The 12087-nt window shown below is 55.7% G+C and overlaps 1 protein-coding gene across 2 annotated transcripts in view; it reads right to left on the reverse strand.

Annotated features, from left to right (window-relative positions):
• Positions 1 to 12087, reverse strand: part of ADAMTSL5 (ADAMTS like 5) — a 28398-nt gene that overhangs the window by 1736 nt on the left and 14575 nt on the right. For both annotated transcript variants that reach the window (XM_032208692.1, XM_032208682.1), the window contains exons 5-11: positions 11643 to 11751; positions 9763 to 9890; positions 8980 to 9103; positions 6685 to 6768; positions 3476 to 3639; positions 2666 to 2927; positions 98 to 169 (exon numbers count right to left, since the gene is read on the reverse strand). In XM_032208692.1, the coding sequence (XP_032064583.1) occupies positions 98 to 169; positions 2666 to 2927; positions 3476 to 3639; positions 6685 to 6768; positions 8980 to 9103; positions 9763 to 9890; positions 11643 to 11751 (943 nt within the window). The remainder of the gene's footprint in view (positions 1 to 97; positions 170 to 2665; positions 2928 to 3475; positions 3640 to 6684; positions 6769 to 8979; positions 9104 to 9762; positions 9891 to 11642; positions 11752 to 12087) is intronic.

The raw sequence follows: 12087 nt of genomic DNA on the forward strand, positions 1-12087 counted from the left end.
TGGGAGACCCGAGTTCTGTGCGGGGCGCAGCAGGAGCTCGGCCCAGCGCAGCTGATTTCTCCGTCAGCCCAGCCCGCCAAGGGGGAAGACTACCTACCGAAGTCGCTGTTGCAGTAGTGGTGGAGGCGTTGCGACTTCCCTCTCGGCGGCTCGCACTTCCCGCAGGGTCCTGCAATGCCAGGAAAGCGAGAGAGACGGTGAGGGTTGGGTTAGCCTGAGCCGCTGCTGCTGCTGCTGCTGACAAGGAGAGGTTTGGGCCTCCTCCTCCTCCTGGATTAAGGGCAACCGGTGGGGGTGGGGGAGCAGGGTGCTTTCCCAACGGCCTGGGGCCCACCCATCCCCTCGGACTTTTTTGATGATGCCAGCTTTTTTTTGGGGGGGGGGCAGTTCCACTACAGAATCTCAGTGATTTCTTGACTGCAGATGTCACAGCTGTGAGAGCCTGGTGGAATTTCACCTGTTCACTGTCCTCTTGTTTTACTGAGGAGCTCCTGAAAATGCAACGGGTAAATCAACTCCCAGACTGGAAGCAACAGTGACCAGCTCCAACCCCCCTACTTTGGAGCCTCTTTTGGCAAGGGGAAGGGGCTGTTGGGCTGCCTGTTCCTTGTGAGGGAGAAATAGACCCCCGAGAGGCCTTTGGGGTGCCAGTTATACACCGTGTGCACAGTTATTATAGGCAGGTGAGTATTTTGACCATGTCATCCTTTGTATGCATATTTTCCACCTCCAAGCTGCACACACTTGAATGCTTAGAAGATATAAGCAGATCGGGTGATTTGTGTAATGAGGGAGGGTGTAATGGCCCAAGGAGCTCAAGCAGCCTATACCAAAGTGTACATAATTATTAGGCAGCCCAGGATTTCTACGCTCCATGGCATGCACCGAAGTGCTCCGCTGCGTGGCTAGCCAGTAAAGGGCCTTACAGGTGGAAGAATAATGACATGGCCCCCCTTCCTCACCTGGCCTAAAGGTTCCTATTGAGGACCTTCTTTACAGTGAAGGAAAGCAAGACACACCTCTCCGAACTGCGTCTGGGAGGGCTGTGGTTGCTGCTGCACAACCAGCCCATCTCCCAACGCCTCCAGAGGCTGACTCCATGGATGGGAGCCTTCTGACTGTCACTGAAAAGAAGGGTGGCTATACTGATCGTTTTTTGACTGTCAGAAATGTTTATTTGTAAAGTCCGAGTTGTTTATTATTCTCACTTTAACAGATGAAAATAAAAGAGTGAGATGGGAAGGTTTTCATTTAGTTGCATAATAATTCTGTACACTAATGGTTGCCCAATAATTGCGCACACATAGATATTCTAAGAAAGCCATATCCTCACTTTTACTTTCTTAAAAATATTGAGGTTTCGATTGACGGAGAGGACTGTAGTTATTCATTGATAAGATTAATCCTCCAGAATACAGCTTGCCTAATAATTGTGCACACAGTGTAGGCAGGTTCTCCCTGGAGATGAAGAAGAATTTTCTAATAGTAGAACCATTCCCCAGTGGGACCAGCTGCCTCGGGAAGTGGGGTGGAGGGCATCTCTTCCTTTAAACAGAGGCCGAAGAGGCACCTCTTCGGGGCTGTAGAAGAACCTTCCTACACTGGGCAGGGGATTGGTCTGGGTCGGGGGTCCCCAAACTTGGCAACTTTAAGACTTGTGGACTTTAACTCCCAGAGTTCTCCAGGCTGCAGAGCTGGAGAATTCTGGAAGTTTAAGTCATCACGTCTTAAAGTTGCCAAGTTTGGGGACTTCTGGATGAAGGGTGACTTTCACCCTTAAGCTCTGTGAGGAAAGAGCCCATTCCCCAATGCTGCCGATCTGAAGTCTCAGTGATCTGGAAGTGGTTCCCAGCGGGAAAGGAAAGGAGACCCTCAAATGGCCCTCAAGTGTCTGGAAGAGAGCAGAGAAGCTCCTGCTAGACCCTTCCCCTTTTTTTTTTTTTACCTAAAGGTGCTCACTATCTTAAATTTTAAAGAACAAAGGATTCCCGCTGATGGATGAAATGGAATATGATGTTTCTTGATTCTTTCAGGCCACAGAAATTAACCGCAAGTCAGTGAACTCTGTGCAAATCCAGGATTGAAAGAGAATGAATCCAGAGTGGAGTCTCTGACTTCCAGGGTGTTACTGGCAAGGAAATGTGAAATCAATTTCAAAAGTTAAATGGGAGGCCAGCTCAACTGTTGGAGAAAAACTGGAGAGGCGGAGCAGGGTGGGAGTGGATGACCTCAAGGCCCCCTTCCCACACTTTCAGAGTCTGAGCTTGCTAGCTAAGGGTTCCCCCCTTCACAGGGCTATCTGCCTGCCCACTCATGAGCGTCCCTTTCTAAGGAAGAGCACATGGGCCCAGCCCAACCCCCGCCCCCCCCCCCCCCAAAGAAAGGCCTGAGCCCTCTCCCAGGAGCAGCCCAGGGGACGACCTGTTCGGCTGCTTCTGAGCTGCATTAACAAAGAGGAAAGTAGCATTTGGGAAGCTGGGGTGGCATCGCTGGGCTAGAGGATGCTACTGAATGTCTGTGGGCCTTTGGGGGCCACAGCTGTGGTCTGGGGCCAGCTGTTCCACCTAGAAATCTGTCTTGTACATCACTTTTCTTCCTACATCTGTCAGAGGAAGAGGAATGGACAGTCTGGATGATTGGGGGCTCCCCCCTGCCCCTGAGCTACCTGGCGCTGTAGGAGTCCTCAGGGGTGCTGGGGTGACCTTCCGCGGTGCCTCCTTGGCCATCTCCTGGGCCTTGGTGAAATGGCGCATCGCTGCTGTGGCTTCAGGAAAGTCTGCAGGCTCTTGTGTGTGCTGGGCCTCTACCTCCCTGGCCTGGGGCTGGCGCAGAGCATGGGCCTCCTCCCCCTGTGCACGGCGGAGGGCCTGCTTCCTTGGCCCCCAGTACTGGTAATCTATGCTGAGATTCTCCTCCTGAAAAAGGACCTGGCAAAGATCCAGGGGTGGGGGGTGTTAGCAGAGGCCCAGGCATAGTTGCAACCCCCACCCCCCCTCCAGCTACCCGCCCTTGCAAAACTGCCCCTGTGCCCGTGCCATTTTCCTCCTTGCGTGCCAGTTTAGAGAACCAGCAGAAACCAAAGAAAGATGTTCTGTGTGCTTTCCCCACGTCTCTAGGGTGAGGCCCACGGGATCATCGGTCTGTCCCAGAGGTGGCCTTCTTTTTTGTAAATGTGTTTTTATTTTCCATTTCCATTTCGTACAGTCACATATATACTGTGCATAACCGGGGCCATATAACATTAAACAATAAACACAGCCATTCCTCTTGTCAACAATACCCCCCCCCCAAATAGAAACCCAATGTACCTCTTCGACCCCCCCATACACCCTTTCTTTCGCCCCCCCCTCCAACTTTCCATCTTCCCTCCATCGTTCCCCTCTACCCTACTTCCCCTCCCAGAGGTGGCCTTCTTTGAAGGGGCTAAAAACAGCGGTTTTCCCATTTCCTTTTTTGCTAGGAGGCCCCTCCTCACCATGACAAACAGATCCTCGCTTGTGGGTCCGGCTGCCTCAAGGGTCTCGTGCCCATTAACCGTGCGAGTGTAATGCCACTGGGTGCCTGCTGCCTTGAATGCGCCTGGCTGATCCACGGCCCACTCCCCACTGAGGACATAATGCTGGCTTGCGTCCATCAGGGCTGCAGAGGGAGAGAGGCCAGGAAAGGGTCGGTTGGGGGTGGGTGGGTGGGTGGGTGGGTGGAGGGCTCCGGAGAGAGAAAGTGGCAGAGCCAGGTAGGTGGGGAGGGGGAGGGCTTTAGTTGGGACGTCTCGGTTGCTTTGAGAAGCAGCCATCTGGGCTGCTGTGCCAAGGGTTGGACTGGCACACCACACAGATCCTGTCCGTGTGGAGGCCGCAGCCCCGTGGCGGCTGCCCTGTGTGGCTCAGCCTGATCCCTACTGGCTCTTTGGGTCAGAATGGGAGCCAAGGCCCTTTTGGAAACGGCCATGGCCACGTCCGCATGTCCAGCATGGGGCAGAATGAGAGCCGAGGTGGCGCAGTGGTTAAATGCAGCACTGCAGGCTACTGCTAGATCAGCAGTTCAGCGGTTCAAATCTCACCGGCTCAAAGGTTGACTCAGCCTTCCATCCTTCCGAGGTGGGTAAAATGAGGACCCAGATTGTTGTTGGGGGCAATATGCTGACTCTGTAAACCGCTTAGAGAGGGCTGAAAGCCCTATGAAGCGGTATATAAGTCTACTGCTATTGCTATTGCAGAAGGCTAAGGGGAGGACAGAAGCGTGCTCAACTCCTAGATGTGGGGAGGGTCTCCGAGCGGCTTTGGCTCACCAATGGGGGGGGGGAGGGGGGTTTGTAAAAGGCTGCGACAGAAGAGGCCCCTCCTCTCTGCTTTGGACAATCCTTCACCCGAAGTGGTCCAGGGTCTCCTGCTGAAGGAGGGGGCTGCTCTAGATCAGTGGTCCCCAACCTTTTTATCGCCGCGGACCAGTCAGCCTTTGATAATTTTACCGTGGCCCGCTGAGCGCGCGCAGGGGTGGGGGGGCGTTGTTCGTGACGACACATTGATTGTTTATATATAAGATTGTTTTGATTAAAGGCGCAGGAACACCGGGGAGACGTCTTCTGAGCGAGGCGTTTTCTGTAGAGCCGCAGGGAGACTGGGGAGACGTCTGCAGGGTCGCAGGTACACGTCAGCTTTGGGCCACACGTGCGTACCTGCGCAGGGCTCTCTTCCCTGGAGCCTTTGCGCACGGCCCAGGAGCCTTTGCGCACGGCCCAGGAGCCTTTGCGCTGCAGCGATCATGTCCCCCGGCCGCTGCAGCGATCATGGCCCCCAGCCATTAATGTCTAAACTGCTGCAAGATATACTTAAATATTGATAAAATGTGAGGGGGTGTACTCACTTCTGTGATATCTATCCATCCACGTCTGTCTCTGTCTCTGTCTCTGTCTCTCTCTCTCTCTGTGTATGTATGTGTGTATGCGTGTATGTGCATATATCCTCTATCTATCTATCTATCATCTATCTATCTATTTATCTATTTATCCATCCATCCATCCCTCTCTATCTATCAATCACCTATCCACCATCTCTCTATCTATTCTAGCTGGCTGGGCAATTTGGGGAGTTGAAGTCCAAAAGTGTTAAAGTTGCTGAGATTGAGAAATGAGGACGAAACAAAAGGGAAGAGAATGAAACAAGGTCGTAGAGAGAGATTGCAAAATGAAAGGGCAACTTCTCTTTTTATTTCCTTCCACCCCCACCACCCCCACCACCCCCATCGTGCCTGTCTGGCAATTGGCTGCCCAGGAGGTGGGGAGGGGAAGATGTTTCACAGACAGCTGCCACCCGCCCATCTCTCTCTCTCTCTCTCTCTCCTCGCCTCCCCATCTGACCTCGGCTGCTCCACGGCGGAGACCCCAGAAGGCAAGCAAAAAAAACAACAAAAAGGGCTCAGGAGTGGGGGAAGAAAACAAACCCCATCACGTTCCTATCTGTGAAAGCTCCCCGCTCCCTTCCTGGGCAGCCAATTGCCAGAGAGGCAGTGTGTGTACATGTGTGTGTGTGGGGGGGGGGGGTTGGCAGCCTGCGGCGCGTCTAGTCTGCTGTGGAACGCGCTGCCACCCGCCCAGCGCTTGCTCTCTCGCTCTCTCTCTCCCCGCCTCCAATCTCCTGCTTCTGCTTCGACTGGCCAGCAACTTGTCCCCGCTTGCCCGGGGACTGGCCTCTGATTGGCTGGCGGGGAGAAAGCCTCGCCAGGGAAGGAGGCGAGGACTCCGTGGTGACGTCATGGGGACGGCGCCCCCAGGTAGCGGCGAACCGAACGCGCTCCGTCTCCACGGGCTACCAAGGCGGCCGGGCGGGCGGCCGGGGTGGGAGTGGGGTTTGGACCGGAGAGGCGGCTCTCGGGTTCGAGTCCCAGGGTTGATCTCAGGCTGCGCGTGTGGGTGAAGAGGCAGCAGGGATCATGGCCCCGGGCCGCTGCGCGGCCCGGTGCCAGGTACTCCACGGCCCGGCACCGGTCCGCGGACCGGGGGTTGGGGAGCACTGCTCTAGATGACCTTGGAGGTCGCTTCCAACCCTTGCTATGTTTTTTCAGAGAGCCTGGGGGGGTGGGGGGGGGCGGCACCTCCAGCCGCGGTGTCCTCTGACGAGGGAAAGGCTTCCCAAGATCTGGTCAGGAGAGGGAGGCAGCGCATGCTGCCCTTCTCTGGGAGTGAGGTACCCACAGGCGGGCACTGCTGCGTCTGGAGGGGGCATTTTGCTCCCCTGTCTCTCCTTTTCTGCTTTGGGCCATTTCCTCTCCTTTGGAGCCTTCTGAGCCAGAAGCCCCCCCTGCACTCACTCCCAGGCGAAGAGTGAGGAGCCTCTCTGGGGTGGCAAGGGAATTCACACGGTCCTCACCTGAGGCCACTGAGTCCATGGCTGTGGCCTGTTTGATTAGCATGCTGAGCCTTATCGTGGAGGGTGGGGGGTGGCACCCAGGGGCTGGCGCTTCAGGCTCTGCATCCCCATCACGGAACTGGGCAAAACAAGGGCCTAGCAGGATCGGATGCCCATTGCCCCTCCCTCCCTCCCTGCCCACCCTTAACCTCCGGCTGGCACTCTGCCTCCAAGGCTGCCCGCTGGGATCTCCACCCCCGCCATGGCTCTGGCAAGAGAGGCCCGAAGCGCTGGGGCTGACCTGAGCTGCAGCCAGGGAGGAAGGGCAGGGCGGACCTACCGAGATAGTTGCGGCTGTTGTCCATCACCCTGATCTCTCTGGCTCCAGCCGGGATCTGGGTCACGTTCCTGTACCCAGAGAAGTCTGTTCGGGAGAGTCAGAGGGAAGCCGGTCAGAGAGAGGTGGAGGCGAGGGAGATATCCGAGGAGTGGGGGCCCAAGGGAAGCAGGAGGGACCCCTGGGTGGCTTCCCAGGGCTGCTGGAGAAAGGGCCACCCTGGCCTTTGCAGCTGCTCCCACCCCGCTTCCGAGGATGGGGGCCTCCATGGCCGCTCCTGGGCCCCTCCCGACCTCTGCACTGAGGGAGCAAAGCAGCAGCCCTTGAAGGCGCTTGGACCCCCAGAGGCTTTGGCTCCGTTGTTTCTGGATGGCCAAGCAGCTCCCTCCCTCCCTCTCCCTCCCTCCCTCCCTCCGCCTTCTCTGAGCTTCTCAGCCTTTCAGCTTCTTACCGACCATCCGTCCTTGCCCTCAGAAGATGGTCCCTCTCTTCCTGCCCGTCACGGGTGGCCTTTGCTCTCTCTCAGCCCAGTCCCCGTGAGCTTTTCATGCTGCTCCTTTCCTCCATTACTTGGTCCCTGGTTCAGCCCTGTGTCCTCCTTGATCCCCCCTTGTTTCATCACCCGCTCTCCTTCCTAAGTCCCCCCCCCCGGCTTCTAGTTTCCTTCCAGGTTCTCCTGGCGGCACCCTCCCCTCCCCCGGTCTTAACTTCCAGTTATGTCACTCCAGCCACTTCTAAGACCCGTCCTCACACATGCCAGGAAGGGGGACGTGAAAATGCCTGACTTTTTTGAGGAAACCCCCCCCCCCCAACCGGGCCATGCCAGGGTCTCCATGCCAATTCAAGGACTGGAGGAGTTCCCATGCAATGCAGCTCCGAGGAAGGGCCCATTTTCTGTCTCTTTCTGCTGGAAGATTAACCGAAGGCTGGCCCTGTCTCTTCCTTCACCCTCTTTCCTTTCTCTCCCATTCCCCCTTTCAGGGCCACGAAGGAAGCTTGCTCTGGCATCCGCTCTCCAGAGTCCAGCCTGAATCCCCTCATCAAACCTGCTCTTAGATTTAGGGCCAATCCTTTGCCAGCTGTGTCGACATGCAGTTCTCCTGCCTGAAAAATGTTGTGCTTGAGAGGCCCAGTCAATGTTTCCTACACTTCCTCCCCCCTCCCTCCCTCCCCCACGTCCTTCACCAAAGGAAGCAAGGACATCCCCCCACCCCACCATCCTTCAGCTTGCAAAATGCGCCCTCGGTTCTCCCCTTGTCAGAGTTCACTGAAGCGCCACTGCACCGCCAGCCGGGAGCCTCTGTTTCAGCCGCACACCCTCCCACTTGGGTACAGAGCCAAGAGCCAAGGTGGCGCAGTGGTTAAATGCAGCACTGCAGGCTACTGCTAGATCAGCAGGTCAGCGGTTCAAATCTCACCGGCTCAGGGTTGACTCAGCCTTCCATCCTTCCGAGGTGGGTAAAATGAGGACCCAGATTGTTGGGGGCAATATGCTGACTCTCTGTAAACCGCTTAGAGAGGCCTGAAAGGCCTATGAAGCGGTATATAAGTCTACTGCTATTGCTATTGCTATTGCTACAGATTGTATTTCCCAGTATGCGCTTGTCAGCTCCAGCCTGTGAGATTGGATGTGACGTGTGCAGGGGGTGGGATGGGACTGGAGGGCACATTGACAACACAGGTGCGATAGAACGTGGGCCTGACATCCGCAACTCTGTCATTTGCCCAGTGGTGCGTGTGTGGTCCTTAGAAAGGTGCGATGCCTTTGGGGTGGGTGTGTCTGGATACGTTCCATTCAGACAGATCCCAGACACTTGTCCTTTCGACGAATTTCACAAGGCGCCTCTCCCACCTTAACCGTCTTTTACGTCTTGCTTTTGGCCTCCAGGGGCCCCCGGGGCCATCTGCCTGTTACTTAGGAGTATTTTTGTGTTACTCTTGCGTGCCAAGAACCTTTTAGACTCTGGTGTGACTCTATCCAGGAGTGTTCAGTGCCCCTCCATGGGCAGGAAGGATCTGCAAAACTGCGGGGAGCCCTGCTGCCCACCGCAAAGGGCTTCAGCTTATTAGGAGGAGAGTACCAGGCGCTCCGCCCATGAGCCTGGAGGTGGTGATCCTAGAGGGCACCAGGCGTCACCCTGTGCGTCAGATGGGCAAAACCTGCATTCAGGACAACCCCAGACAGCCAGCAGAGCAGCAGCAGGGGAAGAAGGGAGGGGTGGGGAGGGGGAGAGGCAAGGGGTTGTGTTGACGAACGCCAAAAGCCAAAGCTTCACCCACGTCAGCGCATTCAATCACCAGAGGCGGGAACCGCCGCCCGGATGGCTTCCTGGATGAAGACGCAGGACTCGTTCCTGCCCCCACAGACACCACAGGCATCGGCCCATGCCTCGGAGCCCAGGACCCCATCGCAGCCGGCTCTCTGAGGGATTGGACAAAGGGGAGGGGGCAATTAGAGGTGCCTGGAAGAGCCCCCCTTGTTATGGGGGGGTTCAGAAAGTCCACTGCAAGGCTGCCCTGCCTCCCCATTCCCCGCTAGAGCTGCCGCTCAGGGGGCCCTTGGGATATGGCAGGGAGACCCTCCCCAGATGAAGTGTTTCTCCCCTCCGCCCTCCCCACCCAAGGGCAAGTGCTGCTTCTGCTGATGGGCCGCTCTTCCTCCCCGGCTTTGCTCCTCTGGAAAATGAGGACCCCTGCGAGACTTTCCTTTAGTCCCCGGGTCAACAATGAGGCTGCTGAACTTGAGGAATGAGGGCTGAGGACAACCCAATGCTGGAGGATGGGAGGAACCCGGCTACCTGCCCTTCCACAGACCAAAAGCGGGGAGGGCCGGGCCCAGCCCAGGATCAAACAATCCAGCCAAAGTTCTTTATTTACTCACACCAAAACAATCTTGCTGGAATAACCTTTACTGCCCCCACCTAAACAGATATGCCCTGGGAGTTTCTGGGGAGGGGTCTCCTAAATCTCTTCCTCTGCCCCCATCCAGCTCTGGGCTTGTCTCCCTCCTTCCTGAGAAATTCCCTGGTGCCTCCATCGCACCCACCCCTCCCCCTCACAGGCACATGCCGGCTGACTCACCACGCAGCGGCCGCTGATGCAGAGTTCTGGAGATGCTGGGCTGCAGGGGGTCCCATCCAGGACTCGGCCAAAGCTGTAGTAAAAATTGTGCCCCATCGCCAGGCAGTTAAGGTCACAGAGGTTGGCAGCTGGGGGAGGGTAAAGGAGGCAGAGGGGGCATGAGAGCCGGGCAGTGGCACACAAAAAAAAACCACGCCCCATCCATTTGATTAAGGTGGGGGGGGGGTTGGCCTAAAGGTCACACAGTGCTGGACCAGACCCTTTTCAGACCCTCTCGCTGCCTTTGCTTCAGGGGGTTGACCAGATCGTGCGTTCTCCCCTGGACAGCCTCCGGCCCTAGACAGCCACAGGCAGGGGGTTCTGGCTCACTTTCCCCTCGGGTGGAAATAAATGTTTTAAAGCACTTTCTCCCCTTTCAGCAATTTCCCACCCAGGCAATTGTAGGGCTGTGTGTGTATGTGAAGCATGCAACACACACAGATCTAGAGTTCCCGGCAGAGCCCTGACCTCTGGGGCTACTTTGGGACTTCAGCTCTGTCTTGGCACCATTAACGCTCTTGCACGTACTTGTACCCATTCTCACAACACAGCTTTGGTGGGGTTTGTAACCCCGCTGAGCCGGTCTGTTATTGGACATCACTCTAACTCTCCACGCTTGTCCCAGTCAATTGAGTCCTACATCCGGTTTGCGATCAGAGCACAGGATCAAGCAAAAGGCAGGCGACACGGGCTGAATCCCGCCCCTCCGGCCTTTTCTGCTTCCCAGAATGCAGTTTCTGGAAAAGGGCCTCCCAAGGTCTGAGCGTGGAAAGGGCAGGGGGTGCAGCCAGCCTTTCCCAGGGTCACAAGGCTCTGGGGCTCCATCAACTGACTATGTCACTTGACTAGGATCTTACAGGAAAAGCCACTCTAGCAGATACCTTATCCTGAGCTGTTTAGCAAGTGACCTGGATCCAATGTCAAAAGCCACACAGATAAGCCACAAAACCCACGATGGGGAAGCTCGGTGGCCATTTGCAAGAGCAGAACGCTTAACTCCTCCTGCTCTATTCTCTGGCTGTCAATCTGCCTCGTCCCAGGGTTTCCACTCTGAGGAAAGTCCCCAATCACGCTCTTCATGGGGACCCAAGGACGTGTCTTTCGGTGGATGGGTAACACCTTTTAGTCTCAATGATGAGACTAAAGGTATTTGTCAGCCTCTGCTTTGCTGCTGCTTCGGCTGCCATTGAAACGGGGAGGGGGGGCATGGTATTTGGGAGGGGATTACTAATTGTGCTGGAGGAAGATTCTGGAGTTTCTGCTGCCTGTCTTGCTGCGCATGCGGAGGAGGTTTCCCGCCAAGGCCAACAGCACCGACATTCCACCTGGGTGATGCCTTTCGAAGTTATCTCGCACCTGACACTTGGGAGAATTATGATTGGACTGCGACTGGGATGCCAAGGGGTGGGGAATGGGTTATTCTATATATCATTTGCTTTCGGGCCTAAATAATCAGTCTTCGCTTTGCTACGCTTCTGATCATTTATAATTAGTAAAAGTACACTTGATTTCTATCAATGGAGTCTCGTGGTTTTCTTTCCTAATTATCCAATGGAGGAGTGCTGACAGTATTTTTCTTTAAAAAGGGGGAATATTCCTGCCTGCCAGTCAATGTTTATAAAGGTAGGAAGTTATTTAGGACATAGGTCTCCAAGCTATGAAGCTCCATCCCCTCAGGATGGCCCTCGCCTTGACTCTGCAGCTGGAGAAAGCTGGTCCTCATGATCCGGGCAGGCCCAGCACTGGGCTCCCCAAAGTGAAGCTGGAAAGAACCCCACGGCCAAGCCCCCCACCTCCCCTAGTGGCCGTGAGGGCCTGGCCGCCCTCACCAATGCTCTCACCTCCATGGAAGGGGACCCACTGGTACTGGGCCTGCCCCGCTAGGATGGGCTTACTGTTGTAGAGAGCGCACTGCATGGCCCTGAAGGGGAGAGTGCCAGCTGGGCAGGCCTGTTAGAGAGAGGGAGGAGACGGGAAACGGCCACCGTTAGAACACGGCTGAAGATGGGAAGATGGGAAGAAAAGACATTTCCAGGTTGACTTTCTTTCTTCCTTCCGCTCGCTCGCTCGCTCGCTCACTGACACGCCCCCCCGGACAAGGTAGCCCATAAGAGGCAACCAAACAAGAAGACCAATACTCTAATCCAGAATCAGAGAGTAATAAAACTGTAACAGAAAACTTCACAAGCGTAAGGTTCATAAGTAACATCAGGGCCTCTAGATTGTCCTTGACCTCTGACCTCCCCAATAGGGACTGGGGGGAAAAAAAAACATCTTTAAATGGTG

This window comes from Thamnophis elegans, chromosome 1, assembly GCF_009769535.1.
Source record: "Thamnophis elegans isolate rThaEle1 chromosome 1, rThaEle1.pri, whole genome shotgun sequence".
Lineage (NCBI taxonomy): Eukaryota > Metazoa > Chordata > Lepidosauria > Squamata > Colubridae > Thamnophis > Thamnophis elegans.